At 30.5% G+C, this 20,306-nt stretch overlaps 1 protein-coding gene across 1 annotated transcript; it reads left to right on the top strand.

Moving 5' to 3' along the window:
• Window positions 1–2,178: 2,178 nt before the first annotated feature.
• LOC127250356 (exportin-2-like) lies at window positions 2,179–6,804 on the top strand. The gene is made up of 2 exons (XM_051273599.1): window positions 2,179–5,265; window positions 6,561–6,804. Exon 1 carries the CDS (start codon window positions 2,334–2,336, stop codon window positions 5,247–5,249), a length of 2,916 nt encoding a protein of 971 aa, XP_051129556.1. The 5' UTR covers window positions 2,179–2,333; the 3' UTR covers window positions 5,250–5,265; window positions 6,561–6,804.
• Window positions 6,805–20,306: the final 13,502 nt, after the last annotated feature.

The following is a 20,306-nucleotide window of genomic DNA, read 5'->3' as shown; positions in this document are numbered from 1 at the left end:
TTTTTTGGAATTGACCTTCTTATGAAAATTCAATTTTCTTTGCTTTGATATTTGTATTTGAATCAAAGTCGGACATAAATTCTTTTTGAATCTTCTTGCCAACTACCACTTTGTATTGTTCCATGAATTCTTTCGGTGTCCATCTTGAGTGAATATAATCATCAAAATATATGTACATTTCTTCACTTTTTTTTTTTCATTGAAATTATACGAGTCCAAAACATGTGATTCAAGTAAATGTTTATAAATCTCAATCTCAATCTTTGTTTTCCAACTTATATTTGACTGAAAATTCAGTCTAGTTGCTCTCAAAATTAGAAATCGTACTATTACTATTTCTTTGAATTAGACAATTACCTTATTATACTTTTGAATATCTTTAAACTTCAAAGTAATTTTTCACAAACATAAATATATTATTACTTTTTTCTATATCATTACAAATAACTTGTTTTTATTTTTATTTTCATATTATTTTATGCCCTAATAATTTTTTATATCTTGGGCAGCAGTTGAAAACAATTTTTTCCATTTCTTAAACTTTCTTATATTTTATTATTTCCTTTCTTTCTCCTAGAAAGGCTAAACAAATCCAATTCTTCATGAGACAAACTCAACTTGGCTCGTTAATAGTTCGATTCAATTTGTTTATAATGATAAATGAGTTGAGCTCGAGCTTGACTCGCAGATATTTATATTGAGTTTGCTAGTAATAATATATTGATATTATTTTATATTTTCTTTGTCCACAAAATTTATTTTCATTTTTCTTTTTTATTCGACCCAGAGGTCTTGTGATTTTGAAATCATATTATCTGTCTGTTGTCTGCGTGCAATATGAAATCTATCTGCTATTTGTCATCTGTCATGTGTGTTGTCTGTGTGCGATCCGAATCTATATGCTCTATGTCTGTTGCCTGTTGCAATATGAAACATGTTTCTCTGCGTGCGATCTGAAATCTATATGCTATATGTCGGTTGCCCAGATCTGTGCAATGAAACATGTCTGTCTGTTGCCTACGTGCAATATGAAAGTGTCTGCGATCTTCTATCTGTCCACTGTCTGCTACCTGCATGCTAAACCTGGATAAGGTGGATAAATATATATGGTCCTAAAATGTGACATGATGAGATATGCGCAGCCGATTAACGATATGATCCCAACATCTATAACCCTTCTGTTCGACGCCATAACCCAAAAAACAACATAAATGAGCTCGAGGTTGAAGCTTTGTCCGCTCATGGTGAGAGAGGAGGACAAAGACCACACAACCAAATGGATGGAACTAACTATAGTAAGAAAAAAAAAATCTATAATAGGGGGATTGACCAAATAGAGGTTCGAAGGAACTGACATTATGGAGGACTAACGAGGGTAATCGATTAATACCTTCTCCCCAAAAACAATCAGGACACTTACTTGAAAGAAGGAGGACACGGACAGTATCGAGAATGTTGCTCCGACTTGTTCTACAAGATATCAGCCTTCATTCAACATTTATTTAAAACAAATATCATACATTGATTACACTATCTCTCTTCATTCTATTTAATTATTAAATAAATTTTCAAAAATATTCTCAACTATTTTTTTAATAAAATATTTTTTTTTCTCAATATCTATGCAGAGTCTAAATAGATTAAATATTACGGACATTAGTGAGTATATTAATAAAATATATACTATAATTTTTTTATATCAAAATTTATATTTATTAATAAAACTTTATTATAAAAATATTAGGAATAAAATTAAATATATTTAATTTATATATTAAAATATATATATAGAACATATATAACAAATTTGAACTAAACTCGAATTCGAATTCAAACTTGACGAGTCAAGGTCGCTCCACTGCATTAGGTTTAATTTTTAATATATTAAGCCAAATTTGTATTGCTAACAAGAGCTCGAATAACATATATTTGAGCTAGTTTGATTTGTCTAACAGCTCTAATTAATTTTTTATTTTTTTATATATTTTTTCAAAAAATATGTATATATTTCGGTTCAAACAATCAAACTTAAAATGGAGCGGTTTACGAAACCGAAATCGAATTGTGTAAAAATTGGTTTCGATGGCGGCGCCGGTTTGAAACATGCGAACCGCCGGTTTGAAACCGGTCGGGCAACCCTAGTTATATAGAATGAATTGAAAGCCATTCTTCGTCTTCCTCTTCCTCGGTTGCTCAGCGGTGCGCTCCATCTCTGCTTTCTTCTTCTTCTTTGCTGTCGACATTTTCTCAACATTTGGGGATTTATTTTTTTCTTTCTCACAAACTCTAGCCTTGTATTTTTCAGCCGAAACTCAGGCGTATGCGAGATAGTTATGGAGTGGAATCCGGAAACCCTACAATTTCTTTCCCAATGCTTCCTCAACACCCTGTCTCCACTTCCCGAGCCCCGTCGGAAAGCGGAGGCGGCTCTGGCGGAGGCCGCCGGTCGACCTAACTACGGTCTGGCTGTTCTACGTCTTGTTGCCGAGCCCTCCGTCGACGAGCAGATCCGTCAATCTGCGGCTGTAAACTTTAAAAACCATCTCAAAGTTCATTGGGCCCTGCAACCCGACGACCCAGAGAAACTTGTAGTGCCGGACCAGGAAAAGGAGCAGATTAAGGCTCTGATTGTCACTTTGATGGTGAACGCTTCGCCGAAAATTCAAGCTCAGGTTAGTGAGGCTTTGACTATTATTGGAAAGCATGATTTCCCCAAGGCATGGCCAAGTTTGCTACCGGAATTAGTGGTGACTTTGGATAAATTGAGTCAGGGAAATGACTATGTTTCGGTGAATGGGGTTTTGGCTACTATCAACTCATTGTTTAAGAAATTTAGGTACCAGTTCAAGACAAATGAATTGTTGCTTGATTTGAAATATTGTCTGGATAACTTTGCGAAGCCATTGTTGGAAGTGTTTAAAAGGACTGCAGGGTATATGGATCATGTTGTGTCGTCTGCAGGCTCAAATCCTAGTGTTTTGAAGGGTTATATAGAGTCACAGAGGCTTTGCTGCAGGATTTTCTATTCACTCAACTTTATGGAGCTACCGGAGTTTTTTGAGGATCATATGGACGAATGGATGATTGAGTTCAAAAAATATTTGACAGTAAAGTACCCTGCTTTGGAAGCTAGCGGGAAGGAAGGGCTTGCTTTGGTAGATGAGTTGAGAGCTGCTGTCTGTGAGAATATTAGCCTGTACATGGAGAAGGAGGAGGAGATATTTCAAAAATATCTCAGTGGATTTGTGGACGCGGTATGGGGGCTTTTGGTTGAAGCTTCAAATTCTTCCAGCCGGGAGAAACTGACTGTGACTGCTATTAAGTTCTTGACCACAGTTAGCACGAGCGTTCATCATACATTGTTTTCAGGAGATAATATCTTGCCCCAGATTTGCCAGAGTGTTGTGATTCCGAATGTGATGTTGAGGGATGAGGATGAGGAGCTTTTTGAGATGAATTATGTGGAGTTCATTAGGAGAGACATGGAAGGTAGTGACCTTGACACAAGGAGGAGGATTGCTTGTGAGCTGCTCAAAGGAATTGCTTTGAATTACAAGGAGAAGGTGACTGGGAATGTTTCTTCCGAGGTACAGAAACTTTTGGCAACATTTTCAGAGAATCCATCTGTAAATTGGAAGCAAAAAGACTGTGCTATTTATTTGGTTGTCTCCCTTGCCACAAAGAAAGCTGGCGGAAATTCTGTTTCTACTGATCTTGTTGATGTCGAAAGCTTTTTTGGGTCTGTTATTGTGCCAGAACTGCGAAGTCAAGATGTGGATGGATTTCCTATGTTAAAAGCTGGGGCCTTGAAGTTCTTCACCATGTTCAAGAATCAGATATCGAAGCCTGTTGCACTGGCGTTGCTTCCTGATGTGGTTCGCTTACTTGTCTCTGAGTCAAATGTGGTCCATTCATATGCTGCTACCTGTATTGAAAAGCTTTTGCTGGTGAAAGATGGGAGTATGGCTAGATATTCAGCTGCTGATATCAGCCCATTTCTGCTTCCATTAATGACCAACCTGTTTGCAGCCCTGCAGAAGCCAGAATCTGAAGAGAATCAATACGTGATGAAGTGCATCATGCGGGTTCTTGGAGTTGCTAATGTTTCACGTGATGTTGCTTTACCTTGCATCAATGGTCTAGCAAGTTTCCTAAACAGGGTCTGTGAAAACCCCAAGAATCCAATCTTTAACCACTATCTGTTTGAATCGGTGGCTCTTTTAATCAAGCGAGCTTGTGAGCAAGACCCCTCCATCATTTCTGATCTTGAAACGAGTCTGCTGCCCAGTGTGCAGGTGATCTTATCCAGAGATATTACTGAGTTTTTCCCATATGCCTTCCAGCTGCTGGCCCAGCTTGTTGATTTAAATGTAACTCCTTTACCGGGGAAGTATATGGACGTTTTTGCATTACTGCTTTTGCCTGAATCATGGAAGAAGTCGGCAAATGTTCCTGCCCTAGTGCGCTTGCTCCAGGCTTTCCTTAGAAAGGCACCATATGAACTAAACCAGCAGGGGCGATTATCTAGTGTCCTTGGAATATTTAATACTCTAGTTTCCTCTCCCAGTACTGATGAACAAGGATTCTATGTGCTCAACACTGTGATCGATAACCTTGGGTACGATGTACTCACTCCCTACATTAGCCATATTTGGGTTGCATTATTTAACCGACTGCAGCAGGTCAACAGAACTGTGAAATTTATCAAATCTCTTGTTATATTTATGTCACTTTTTCTGGTGAAGCATGGCCCTGAAAAACTTGTTGGCTCCATGAATGCTGTTCAGCCTGATGTATTTCGGGCAATATTAGAGCAGTTTTGGATTCCTAATCTTAAGCTGATTGTTGGCTCAATGGAGCTCAAGTTAACAGCTGTGGCTTCTACTAGACTACTGTGTGAATCTTTGTCACCATCAGATTCGAGGCTTTGGGGAAAAATGCTTGACAGCATTGTTACCCTTATTTCACGGCCAGAGGAGGACAGAGTGGAAGAAGAGCCTGAGATTCCTGATTTCGGTGAAACTGTTGGTTACAATGCCACATTTGTTCATCTATACAATGCTGGAAGGAAAGAGGAAGACCCCCTACCAGACATTAAAGATCCCAAGCAATATCTGGTTGCATCTTTGGCAAATCTTTCTGCTCGTTCACCTGGAACATATCCGTCAATTATTAACCAAAATCTTGATGCGGCAAATCAGGCTGCTTTACTACAGCTTTGCAACTTGCACAGCGTCACAATTGTTTGAGGCAGATACTATCCTGGTAAGTTTATCTTCTTTTGTGCTGATGTGGGGTGTGTATCATGTTAGTGCTTGTGCTAAGATTGCAATCTGATGTTTTGAATAGTTCTTTCTTCTGCATATGTGAACAAAGAAAAGTAGTCTGAGTGTTGTGGTACCCGTCAGGTTTGGATTCCAAACCATATGTTTCTGGTAATAAAAAATGCATTGACATGTGAACGTTATGAAATCAAGTAATTTTTCCATGGATTCTCTTTATCTTGACATCTCTGGTAATAAAGAATGCACTGACATGTGAACGTTATGAAATCTATTAATTTCCACTGATTCTCTTTAGCTTGTGGTGTCATACATTCCGAATGCCAATGTTACCTTTGTTCCATGTTGCCCTTATGAATAATGATATCATGTGTATGCTTTAATAACTGAAGGTTCAGAAAGGATTATATTATTTATCATAATATGAAGGGAGTTCCCTTTAATAGATAGCTACCCACTCCTTAGTGCAGTAACGATTTGGAAAACCTGAAAATGCTTGTGTCGGGTCTGATCGTGAAGATTTTTCCTCAAATGAATAGATACCCTGCATCATCACAATCGATATGCTGTAGTTCATATGGAATGTCGATGATAACTTGTTTTGTTCAGGTTAATTGATTTGAAGTTAATGGCTAATGTGGATCTTTATGTTCCTGTCTTTTCCTTTATATCATTTATTGACAATATATTTCTGCCCACACTCTTGAAAGAAACAAAAAATTATATGAAGTCAATTCGAGTTAAAAGCCCTAGAAAGCCACAAGGAAATATATAAATACCGGCTAGACCAATTTTCTTCCATCCAAATTGTTCTTCTCTGTTCTTAAAATTTTATTTTTCATAATCTGAAATTTTGAAGCTCACAGTGAAGTTATTTGTGTTCTGTCACACCATGTTATGGAATCAAGGAATTGCTGCAAATAACAGGCCGATCACTCTGTGGCGGCCATTCTCTAGATGTTTTTGGTTGATTGATTGATTGATTAATGATGATGATGATGGTGATTATTATAATTATTACTTTTGTATCAGATCTTAATTGTCGTTAACTCAGTCCTTTTCTGATCGTTCCTGGGTATCCTCATACAATGCAAGCCTTTTAATTTCGAGCCTGCTTGTTGGTTTAGGTGTGGTTATTTGCATTCTCTTGATTGATGATAGAGAGTTGATGTCGTTATAACATGTACCCTTTGTGGTGATACTTTCACGGCTATTCATCGATAACTATTGAACTACTGTATTGTGCATTTCTGAGTTCTGCCTTTGGTTTGTTTTCAGGAGTGACGTGGAAATGATGAGAACTTGATGGTTTTCCAGATGTAGTTCCCAGCGTCTGGTCGTTTGTCAACTGCCCGTTGTTCTTGTGTTGTGGTGAATGGTCAGTCAGATTAAGGAAATCAATGGATACTTGATAAGTTTCAGGTTGGGTCAAGTCAGGTCCATCGGTTTGTACTGAGGTTATGTTGGTGGAAATAGAGTTTGTTTTTGAGGATAATTTGGTTTGGGAACAAGTTTTTTGTCACGTGATTGAGTGTCGTGAACGATTTGCATGTTTGGGAGGCCATAACTTACAAACACCATTCGCTCATTTGGTTTTTGTTTTGGTTGCGGTCACATATATCTTACTATTTTTGCGACGGAAGAGTTTGGTTACTAATGCTGTTCTATGCGTTGTGATGATGCATGTGAACGGTGGTGTTGTTTTTCAGCTACTTGCTCGTGTTGTTGTGCGGCTGCAGTTCCCAAGTCATCAAAAAAAATACTGGTGTGTTTATTTGTAAGATTTGATTTTAGATTTTACTATTTCGATTTTTTTTCTCCCAAAAAGATCGATTCAATCACCTATTTTTTATTTATTATACTCTTTCTGTCCAACTAGAAAATATATATATTTTTATTTTGGGACGCAAAGTAAACATTTCATTAAATATCCTATTTTTTTTCACAAATACTCCTGTTTTACAAATGTATACATTGTAAGTGGACGGGAGGGAATATTGCACTAAAATTAATTTTTACATTTCAAAATTTTAGTATTTAAAACCAAAAACAAAATTTTACAAGCAAACACACTCATGTTTCTGTTGCAAATAACAAGACATTTGACATTTACATTGAGAGAGGAACAAGTGAAGTGATGATGGATGGTTATCTATGGAGCAGTGCTTTATGAATTTGATACAATATGAAAGGTGATTTATTATTACAAGTATTTTACATGCAGTATTGGTTGACCCTTTTAGGCTGTTTTTGTGAATTTCATCACATTACTACTGATTGACGATTCTTAAAAATTGAATTTTATTTTTTTGTGATTAATTTGAATTAGGGCAATTTCAAAACCTGTGATTAATCTCAATAATATTGAAGGTTTATTTATTTATTTATTTAATCACCGTATTGTTCTTATTAGAATGAAATATTGAAAAATTAAAATGTATTACGAATGTTTTGGTGTGGAAGTTGGCGCCATAAAACAGAATATTTGTTGGATTTAAAAAGTAGTGTATGGTTGCGTTTGTTTGTTGAATTTCAGTATTGAAAAGTAAAATGTGAATTGAAATAATTGTTTGATATAACATAAATATATATATGTATTCATACGATGTTTTAATACTAAAATTAAATTTTAACTCAATATAATAAAATTTTGGTATTTGATTTAATATTTTACTTTTATTTTTTTTAGAAAAATATCTTATGAAATTGTAAAATCAATGCAAAATTTTACAAACAAACACAATATATATATTTGGCGCCACTTTCGGCGTAAAATTGTTTCTTTTTTAAAATTTTTTCCCATATTCTATCGTGGTGCTACGTTCGGGGATTCAATTATTTTTGTTCTTGCTAATGGCACGATAGTGGCACCATGAATTTTTATTTTTGGTCTGGCTATCCGATACTAAGGAAATTGAAATTGTAATTATGAGTGTGGTTGGTTAAGAGTTGAATTTGTAGTTGAAATAATAGCGACTGATAGGACCGAGCCCTACATTATAAGAGCGACTTCAAAGTTAATATGATTAGAATTTTGCCTCGAGAATTTGAGGCCAATATACGGCCCAGCAGCTCGTCAATTCATTATCAATGACGACATGATTCTCCAGGTTCTGAAAGCAAGAGCGGACAAGTTCAATTGTCCATTCACACATGCCGGAGCTCATGCCGTTCGCCTTCCCGATGGGCAGGCAGGGGCACTTCATCAACAACCATTTTTGGAGCAAAGTAAAAATGAGATTTGCTCCCCGATCCGACGAGCTACCCCACCGTTTGAAGCGCAAGACCCGCTGAATGAGGTCAATTTGGGGATGAGGTTGCCCTCGGATCACGCAGATCAGGATCCTGATGAGTGCGAAAAAGCGGGAAAAAATGGTCACCTTGATTCAGGAGCTCAAAGATTATTTTGCACAGGACCACAACGAGATGCCGGAGTTTCAAAAAACCTGGTGGAGCATCGCCCGCCTACGAAGGGGTCATATTAACCCTATAAACAACCCCCAAGGCGCCTTAATCCATATATAGTTAACGAGAAGGCCGAATCAACCTTCCAAAAATATGTACGGCCCTAGACATTCTAGGAAGACGATATGGTTTGGATGATCGTTCTTCCGGAAGGTCCCAAAGACGTGAGGCTCGATAAGTGACTCCCAACATAAGATAGACCATTCATCACATTAGCCAAGTCATCTAGCGGAATTGGAAGAATGATGTGGGGACAACTGAATAGGAAAAAGAGACAGGTCTGTAATCCTTCAACATCTCATTTCCGAGCTCTGGTAGAATGATAAAGTGACGGAAGCTGATTGGTTTGTTCTTATGAATAGTCCTACGTAAAGGGTCAAACGGATGGTAGATAAGGTTGCATGCAGAGACATCCACGGGCCTATGGGAAGCCATAGGCTAACTCTTAGACACTAAATGCAAGTGAACGGCTCCAATCAGGGACAACCTTCGTAAGAAGGTTTTGTGACTAACAACAAAATGATTCATCAAAGCATAGAACATTAGTTACTTAAAAAATTATTAGGATTACAGATTTATTTTTTTCCAGATAATTTTGTAGGGACATTTGTAATTCATCGAAAAGAAAAAAACCTAGATCATCAGTTGGCTCAACGTAGATCTTGCAACCAAAGGTTCAAAATTAGCATATCTTTTCACCTTCTCGTGTCGGCCCAATTTTGCAACAACCCATAAGAGCAAGTCAAGGTGGGGACTTGATAAAAAAAAAGGTGACGTGAGTGACTGTTTGTAAAAGGAAAGTTAGGTCTCAAAGTCAGTCCAAGGTAGATTTTGCAGCCAAAAGCCCAAAGCCAGCAACTCCATAGCCCAACAGCTTACCTAACCCACTGATCAAGCCGGCTCAATCTTGTAGCAGCCCATAGGAGTAAATCCAAATGTAGATTTGATAGGTCATGTAGAAGCTGTTTTGGGGTAGAAAGTGAGATTTTTATAGAAAAAATTTAAGAAAGAGAAATATTTATCCAAAAAAAAAAAAATTGGAATGTCACATATATGTAGATAAACTCTAGGAAAGAATAAATATTCATCAAAGATGAAAATCCAAATATAAATGAAAGGTGGGATATTTGTGAAGAAGGTCGAGAAAGATAGAATTTATTCAAAAAGAAAGTTTTATCCAAATTATGGATTGACATATAGGACATGCATATTGAATACAAATGACATTCCAAACTACATTCAAAATATCTAAACAATATTGTTCATCATTTTTACACATAATTTTCTTTCAATATTTTTTTTCTTCCATTTTTTTTAGCACTATACAGTTGCATTTTTTTAATGAAATTTCAATTTTTTTTTTCCAATTTATCATACTTTTAAATTTGAATTTCAGCCTTCTCACCATATTGATTACTCGAATACCGGGAGATAGTCCAGATCTTTTTTGAAAAAGGCGAGGAACCTTCAAACAAATCAATTCTGACTAGCCTTCTTAGGTAGACCGTCGGTGGCATTTTTTTACGATAACAAAAATCAAATCGGGTTAAGAATTTTATTATATTTTAATAAATTTCAATTACTAATAAAAATTCCAATTTTTTCTTTTTTGTTTTACACATTAGTGAACCAGTGGTGTGTTTGTTTAGTTGTTGTTTTAGATGTGAAGTTTGGAGAGATTGTTATCTTTTGCTATCAGACATGAGGAGAGGATGTATTGATAATATAAAATTAATATTTTATATAAAATAATCGACTACTTTGATTTTTTTTATTTTATTTTTATGTATGCATTGATAATATAAAATTAATATTTTATATAAAATAATCGACTACTTTGATTTTTTTAATTTTATTTTTGTGTATGCGTTGTATTATTTTTTTCTAATATTTATTGAGAATCGAATTTAGTGTCTTTGACTTTGTTATAAATTTATATTGGACTCGATGAGTTTTTCGAACAAACTTTACAAACAACACTACAAGAAATTATCAATTTTGTAACGAGATTTTTTCGTTATTAAATTCACTTTTTCTGTTACTAATGATATTAGAGACGGAATTAGAGATTGAATTATGTTAGCTACGTGAACTTTAGCAACGAAATTCTGTTACAAATATACTAATTTTTTTGTAGTGCAAATACTAATAAATTAACAAAAAATTTTTTTTGAATAAACCCAAATTTAAAACATAAAACGAAACGAAATTGAAATTAACATATTAAACTAAACTAAGGCTAAACAATATTTAAAACTGGAGAAATTAAAAAGTTAATAAGGTTTGAACCACTAATTACCTAACAAACCCTTAACAAACAAATTAATCAATGGGCTAAGAGTAAAGGTGATATGGTTTTTTGACTATAATGAGTGAACCAATTTAATTAATATTATCGAAGTATGAATTGAGTTATGTTACTAAGGGTCAAAATTCTTAATTATTTCATCTATTTTGACCGTGATTGAATATTCAACTTTCAATTATATATACAAACTTACCTACACTGATGAGTTTTATTATCACCTTTTGTTCATTACTGCATCAACGAACAAATATTAATACAAATTAAACATAACACACGAAGACATATAAGCCCTAACATGCACCTAAATTGAACACATGTCGATCTACCACATAGTATATACACAACTACTACAAAACACACACATAAACAAGATTAAACAAATTCAACGCATGAATATATAGATTTTAAACGAGCACATAAGCTACTACACAATTCAATAATATATGCATATTCACAAAAGAAAGCAATTACATGCCTAATACAAAGTTTAAAATTACACAACATGAACTCCATTTTATTTGACGTCAAGTAAAAAACACACAATCTAAGCACTCAGCACAACTTAGACACAAAACTCTACAATTCAAACACGCAATTCTATAGGCTAAGAACAAAGTTCTACAACCTAAGCACGTGAATCGATCGACCCTACCACAAAAATCTCCGGAGACAAAACAATACAAGACATCCTACCCTTGCACAAAACATATAGTTTGATCGAATACTAACACAAAGAATATTCGAAAACACAATCACAAAATCTAATAAACACATAAATATTCACACAATCACATAGACAACAACCACAAAGATAACAATCATATACTCCATAAAATAATTAATTCAAAATACATGTTTTAATCACATAAAAAAAATTAGTCAACAAAAAATCAACATGCAATCCTAGTAATACACCACTACAACATAACATTCATATTAATATGAAATTAGCTATAATTTTTTTTTGTTTTTTTTTTGAAATATATGTAGCTAATAAATTTGTTACAAAATTAGCCATAAAATATATTTAGTGATCATAAACAATGTAGCTAATTTTGTACATAAACTGTCATGACAATTTACGGTATAATTTGTCATAAATTTATTTGACACGCCACAACAATAAGTTGGATATATATTTTGCCACATCTAAATAATAAATTATTTTACAAAATATTTTCATACAAATTGTCACGATTTATTTGAATAAATTTTGTCATAAATAATTAATATTTAAACAATTAAAATAAAATATTTTAATTTTTCATGTACATAGCAATACAAAATTTGATGTAAAATTTAAGTTGTAGAATTCAATATTATAAATATTAACAATAAAAAAAAACATTAATACAATATTATATTTTCTAAATACTACTATAAACAATCATCAGTTAACAAAATTAATATTTTTAAATACATATAGTAACATCAATAAAATATTTGATCAAATATATTTACATAATACTATTTGTTATCCCAAAATATTATTTGGGATAAGATATTATTTGATTTTGGATAATTTATTAAGATATTAGTAGATTTTGGATAAATTAGAATCTTAGCTAAATCTATATTTGAGACTATCTCAAAGTAGCCCTCACCTCTCTACACACTTCCTATTTTTCTCTTCTTAATTTTAACTTTTATGCAATTTATTTTTCTTTTCGTCCAATTTGCTTTCATTCCTACTTTTATTTTTCCTTGCTTCCTTTTATTTCTTATCACATTCCTTTAATTTTCTTGTTTTCTTCTTCTTTTATCTTTGTCTCTTTTTATCTGTTTCTTTATTTCTTACTATTGCGAACACGGTTGCAGATCCTTTTTGGAGAAAGCTGGAGGACTCACCCGATTTTCGGCAGGCTCGCTCCGATAAACCGTCGAAAAATATTTTGAGCGATAACAATACTAAAAATAGACATGCAACTAAATCTTTCGGATTTTGGATTGCTGAAGGTTTGGGAAAGAACTTTTCGAAGAACTTTTAACATATTAGGCAAAATAGCATAAAACTTCCATGTGGTTTCCTGAATTTGCTGAAAACCCCCTGTGGTCCTAAAATTCCATAAAACCTACTTGTGGTTTATAAAACGTTGCAAAAAATCCCCCATCCGTTAGGATTTAACGGCGATTGCATCTCACGCGCTCCTATTGCAATTTTTTGTACGAAAATTGATATATTACTGTGTGAAATTACAAAAATACCCTTAGATATTAATACACCTATATTCATCTACTTCACATTTTTCTTCTCCTAAACAGTAGAGGACAGATGATTGATGCCCTAGGCGATAGGCTGTGGAAGACCGAGGTGAATACAGACAGCGGCGACTGGATGGCGATGAGCGGTGGTCGGCAGTGGCTGTCAAACTGGAACAAATTCTTTCTCTTTTGATAAAAATAAAAAAAACTTAAACAAGATCCCAAACAAAAAATACCAAACTAAAAAATTTAAAAAATTTAAAAAATCAATACACTCATCAAAGTGGGTTTGCAATTGTGTTTTTGTGTTGGGAAGAATCAAGAACGGGATGATTTTCTTCACCATCAATGGTGGAAACTAAAATTAAGGGTTGAATTAAACAAAAAAAAAAAATTGTGGCCACGCTGGCCTGGGAGCGTGGGTGGCCAGCGGTTGTCGACGGCGGTGCTACTGCGGTGTGGCGTCTGGTCGTGTGCGGCAACCTAGCTGGTCAAGGTGATTACAGATCGAGTTTTTGGAAAAGGGGAAAAATTAATTTGGGAATTTAGGATTTTTTTTAAAAAAAAAAAAAGAAGAAGAAGAAGAAGAAGATGTCTAAGGAGGGGAAATAGAGAAGAAAAGTAGTTGGGCAAGGAGAAGAGAGTGGTGAAGGAAGAAAACGATGGTGGATGGTATGAGTTGGGAGAGGAAGAAAAGATGAGGCGTTGAAGGAGAAGGGGAAGAGGAAGGAGAAAGAAAAGTGATAGAGTAGAGAGAGAAAGAGAATTTAGACAGGGGTATAATGGTCACTCTGTCTAAAAATTTAACACCGTTAATGCAATTTAGAAAGAAATGGCGAGTGTGCAACGTTTTAGAAACCACAAGTAGGTTTTATGGAATTTTTGGACCACAGGGAAATTTTATTCTATTTTGCCAACTTATTAAATAGCTTTTAGCTATTTGATCTGTCAAAAAACTAATTTGCGTGTTTGGTAAATTAGCTTTTCGAAAGAGTTTTGGACCAAAAAAACTAATTTCTAAAAAACTAATCTACCCGGCATTTTAGAAGAATTTTTTCCCTTTAATTATGCTTATTCCTTATTTATCTTTAAAAATAATTTATTTATTTCATACATATAATAAATATATTTTTATTTCAGTATTTATTAATTAAACTTAAAATAATAATAATTATTAATTCTTACATATAAATTATTATATTTGTAAAATATATAAATTTACTAAAATTAAATCAAATAGAAAAGACAAATATTATTAATTTATTCATATACTTTTTTATTATATAAAATTTACATTAAAAATAAATAAAATAGAATAAATTAATAAATAATAATCACCATAATAAAAATATATATGAAAGATTTATTATCTTATATTTTATATAATTTTAATAAAAATTTCTTATTATTTTTAATAAAAATATTTTTTTAAATCTAAAAAATAAAAATAGATATTTTATAATTTGTAATAATTAATAAAAGAACTTTTCAAAAATTTTAAATCAAAATGAACAAAATAAATATTTTAAAAAATACCATATAAATATCTTTAATTGTTATTTTATATATAAACATTTAATGTCAAAAAATTGTTTTTCTAAATATTTTAATACAAACCGCTAATTGAATTAGCTAATCAAACCAACTAATAGAATTAGTTAATAGTTAACAACTATTTGAATCAGCTAACAGCTAAAAGCTATCATCTAATTGCCAAACGCATATATTGCTCTTGACGGTTGCTTGTATGAAGTTAAATCTTGATATGTGATTTTTAAAAAATAAAAAAAATATGTAAAAAAAAAAAGACAATCATTTTATTTTTTGAAAACTGAAGAAAAAAAATGTAAAAGAATACTCAATTTAGTATTAAAAAATAGAGAGAAAAAACAAAAAAAAAAAAAAAAAAATTCACAAAATATTAGTTAAAAATAAAAAAGAAAAAAATTAACGATTCAATATATACGATGATTCCGTGAAGATTCAAACAATATATCAGTACATAAAATTAAAATTGTTCCATTAATGAGTACTCATTCAAATAAAATAAATTAAACATTATTATATCAACAAAATAAAGATCAAATAAATATTCAAATAATTTCTAGCAACATCAAAATTATAGTATAAAAAATAAAAATATTTAAATTTTACCTTCAAATTCATGAACAATACAAAGACTTGTTATTTATACACACTGGTGTGTATGAAAGATGAGATAAGAGAAATGAAAGTTTTGTATCCCCCATAGGGAACACAAAATAACTACTCACTCCATTAAGTAATAAATAGGTTTGTGCTCAATTGCTTGGGCTTATGTTTGAGATATATAAAGATGGGCATTGGAGATCATGGAGAATTATACTACGATCCTAAATTAATTTTACATAAAAGATTCATTTTTTAAGCCAAACAGATCTCTCAATTTTATTTTTATTTTTTTTCCGTAAGATTTCCATAAACCACAAGTTTTCTTTGCAATAAAAAATCCTCCGAAAAATTTCTCCGTTTTCTTAATTTGGTTCGCAGAATCTGTAATTTCGTTCAATTCGTTCTATCCTGAAAGGCAACCAATGGCGACCGAATTCGATTCAAGAAAATCACGTCTACAATGTTCATTTTTTTAAGCCAAACAGATCTCTCAATTTTATTTTTTTTTTTCCGTAAGATTTCCATAAATCATAAGTTTTCTTTGCAATAAAAAATCCTCCGAAAAATTTCTCCGTTTTCTTAATTTGGTTCGCGAAATCTGTAATTTCGTTCAATTCGTTCTATCCTGAAAGGCAACCAATGGCGACTGAATTCGATTCAAGAAAATCACGTCTACATGAGACTCGGATTCGATTTGTATTTAACATTCGATATGAATATTATCATATTTGTAGTTTTTGATATTTTTTCATATCTCAAATTCACCAACCAATCTCCAACACCCGCATACCTGCAAAGAGAAAAAAGAAAAGAGCACAAATAACATAGAACAAGATAAATGAAGAATGATAGAAAGGAAGAAGAGATGAAGAGATGAAGAAGAGAAAAAACTATATCCACCTTATTGAAGAATTTGTGTAAACGTGGTAGAAGTTTTAACTATATATAAAATATTTATCTATTTTTGTATGATTATATTAATTACATAGATAGACTTTGAAAATTTCAATTTTGTTGATATATTGTAGTTATTTAGTTTTAGATTTGATGCAGTTGTTTTATACTATCTCCGTCTACCACAAATCTATTCATTTGCATTTGGTGTTATTATTTTTAACATTAAAGATATCCTTATATTTGTATAATTTTTTTATAAATTTTATTTCATTAAGACACCAATAGAAGTATTTTTGTCGTTTTTCCTTAATTTGTACTATGTTTTGATATAATAATTAATATTTAAAGATTAACATGCAAAAAGTAAATTGATAGAGTGGCAGTGGACGAGGTAGTATTTTGATTTTATTCATTAGGTTTAAGTCTATCGAATCTGTAAATATGTCTTTATTTTCATTATAAATAATAATGCAATTTTTGAATTTTCATAATTTAGTTTTATATTTTGATTTTATCCATTAGATTTAAATCTATCAAGTTTGTATATTATACTTATTTATAGACTTCTATTTTTGTTATGAATAATAATATAAATTTTGAGTTTCTGTAAAATATTTAAATATGATATCAGAGTCTATGCGTCAGCGGAGGTTTTTCAATTTTGAGACTTTGAATATAGTTTCTAGTATTTTAGTTTCTGATTTTAATTATATTTTGAGTCCTTATTTTGTCTACGATTGAAGTCATGTATGTGTATCTGTTTACAATTTGTTTTGCCACGTTTCTCCAGAGCCATGTTTCTGACTCCATCGAGAGTATGTTATTTCCAACTCCATCGAATGTTGTTTCCGACTCCGTCTAGAGTCTCGTTGTTTCCGACTCTAATTCAGTTGACAATACTGCTTCTGATTGAACGATGGACAATTGTGGATGCATTATCTTCGATCTCTCTTTATAAACTCAAGTTGTTTTGCCACACCACTTGAGTTTATGGAGAGATGTTATTTAATTTTAGATTGAATTTAGTTATTTTATATTTTGATTTTATCCATTAAGGTTAAGCCTATCGAATCTGTATATTATACCTATTTATAGGTCTCTAATTTCGTTGAATAATAAGACAATTTTTTTTTAATTTTTGTAAAATATTTTAACAAATTTTATTTTTATCATATAATTATATTATATAAATATTATAACTTAATATATTATACTTTTTTAATTTATTATATAATAACTATATTGATATATAATAGTATAACAGATAAAGATAGATATTTGTCTATTTCAATCATATTATTTTTAGTAAAAAAAATTATTCATAGATATTATAATTTAATAAATTATAAAATATTAATTAATTTCAAATAAAATATAAAAGAAAAGATAAATTTTACAAATAATTTATCCATAAATATTATATTTTAATAAATTGTAAAATATTAATTAATTTTAAAATAAGATATAATAAGAGGTAAGATAGATTAAATTGTAAAATAAGATATAATAAGAGGTATAGATAGATTGCACGTATATTTATAGTAAAAAATTATTATGATTTTGAATTGTTAGTTAAGATAATTTATATATTTAACAATCATACAATTTATATGATAATAATATCTTGCCATAATATTTAATATGAATAATTTTATTTGCTCATATATTTGTGAATAAATGTGACACAAATTTTATTATAAAAAAATAAAATGGAGCTAATTTGTTTCAATATTATTGATGAAAAAAATTCATAACAAATTTTGTTACTAAAATAGTTATGGATATATTTTTATTTATCTTTTTATTATATTTTGTGTCAAATTATGTGACAATTTTGCGTATAATTATTGCATATCAAATTTTTATAGCTATATCAATATTTTTATGTACGAAGTAACGGGCAGCTAGCTAGGGAGATCTCACCTTTATGCTATAGGTCTCAATTAATTTGGGATATATGACACATCAAGTGATATAAATATTAGATATGTATATAAAATAGTTTTTGTAATATATATTAAATTTTTTATTATATTTAAATTTTATAATATTTTTATATTTCATTAAATTTTATATTTTATTAAATAATATCAATATTGAATATATTTTATTAATTTAAAATTTAAAATATATAAATCTAAATATATATTTAATTTTGTTAAACAAATCAATATTAACAAAATAAATTAATTTATTAAATAAAATATAGTAATTATATTTTTTTAACACAGTTTAATATATAAAGTTATATTAAATAATATAAATAAATTTAATTTATAATTAATTCAAACGTAATTAAATACTAATAATTATTATTATTACAAAATAAAAATATAATTTAAAAACAATATATCATTAAATAATAATAATAATTATAAAATAATATATATATATATATGAAAATAATAATTAATTAAAAATTTGAAATGAATATCTTTGTTGTGAGCAGTGATGAAGCAAGTTTCGAGACTCCGATGGAGCAAAATTGTCCTACTTTAATTTTTTTTTTAACAATCCGATTTATTTTATTTGAGATCATGAAATGAATCATCATTTCTTATTTTAACCAAAAGTGTATTTTTTGAAAAATCTGTTCGTATCAGTTCACTTTTATTGATTTGATGTCATCTTATCATCTTCGATATTCCTTGATAATATAGTGGGGTGATACGAAAAAAAATAGACGGAAAAAAGAAAGAGAAAAAAAGATGGTGTAGAGTTAATATTTTAGATAAAAAATTATGGGTATATTTATTTAGTATTTTAGTTTGAAATATATATATATATATATTTTATCTGAGATACATGAGATTGTAATATAAACAAATAATACTTCATTCGTCCCAATTCAAAGGACTATTTCACCATTTTTGTCTGTCTCATTTGAAAGTATCTTTTTTTTCTATTTTAGTAAAATTAATCATACATCAATATCAAAATATCCTTATGTTTACCTAAATTACAAACATATCATTACATATACTTTTTATATAAAGTCAAATGACAAAAATGTCAAAATCCATTATACACTTCTACTAACTAATAAAATACTATTATTTTTTAATATATTACAAAATCCCAAATGACCCATTTGGAATCGGGACGGAGGGAATATTTAGTATTTAATATTGATTTTTGCGAAAAAAAAAAAATGATTTATATTATATATTACATAAAAAATTATATTAGTAAAATAAATTATTTAGATTAACAAAACTTATAAGTATTTTTTATATAATATATTTAAAATTAAAAATATTATAGATTATTATAAATTTGAAATAATAAAATAAAGATAAACTTAATCTTAACTCCATGTGATTTCGAAATTCAGCGTAAAGTTTTTCGATACTTTAAACATTGTATGACACCCCTTATATTTTAAAAAACGTTGCATGAAACCCTACCACCATAAAACCTCCCTTGTTATATGTTTTGTATGTCAAGAGGGTTTCATGCAATATTTTTAAAGTATAAAGGGATGTCATGCAATTTTTTTAAGTAAAGTGGGTATTTACGTTGAATTTCGAAATCACAGGTGATTTTATGCAATATTTTTTTTAAAATATAAGAGATGATATGCAATGTTTAAAATAAAAAGAAAATTTACGCTGAGTTTTGAAACATGACAGAGTTACGAACAATCTTGTTTAAAATAAAAAGTAAAATAAAATAATAGACATGAATTAGAGAGGGGGAGGGGACAAATTCTAATATTTAGATTTAAAACTTTTAATTTTTATATTAAAATTATACTACTCTCTCTGTTCAAAAAGTATAGTCTTACTGTATTGGGCACGAGATTTAAGAAATATTAATATTATATTTGTAGTGGGTAAAAAGTAAAGATAAATGACTTTTTTGCTCATGTGAGTATATTAGTGTAAAAAGTAGTGACAATTGTGTAATAATAATAAAAAAATAGGGATAATTTTATGATGATATGGTTATTTATAAAAATGAAAATATTATTTTGAGACAGACAAAAATAGTAAATAAAG

This window comes from Andrographis paniculata, unplaced genomic scaffold (assembly GCF_009805555.1).
Source record: "Andrographis paniculata isolate CXL003 unplaced genomic scaffold, ASM980555v1 Contig37END, whole genome shotgun sequence".
Classification (NCBI taxonomy): Eukaryota; Viridiplantae; Streptophyta; class Magnoliopsida; order Lamiales; family Acanthaceae; genus Andrographis; species Andrographis paniculata.
This window is presented reverse-complemented; position numbering and strand designations above follow the sequence as displayed.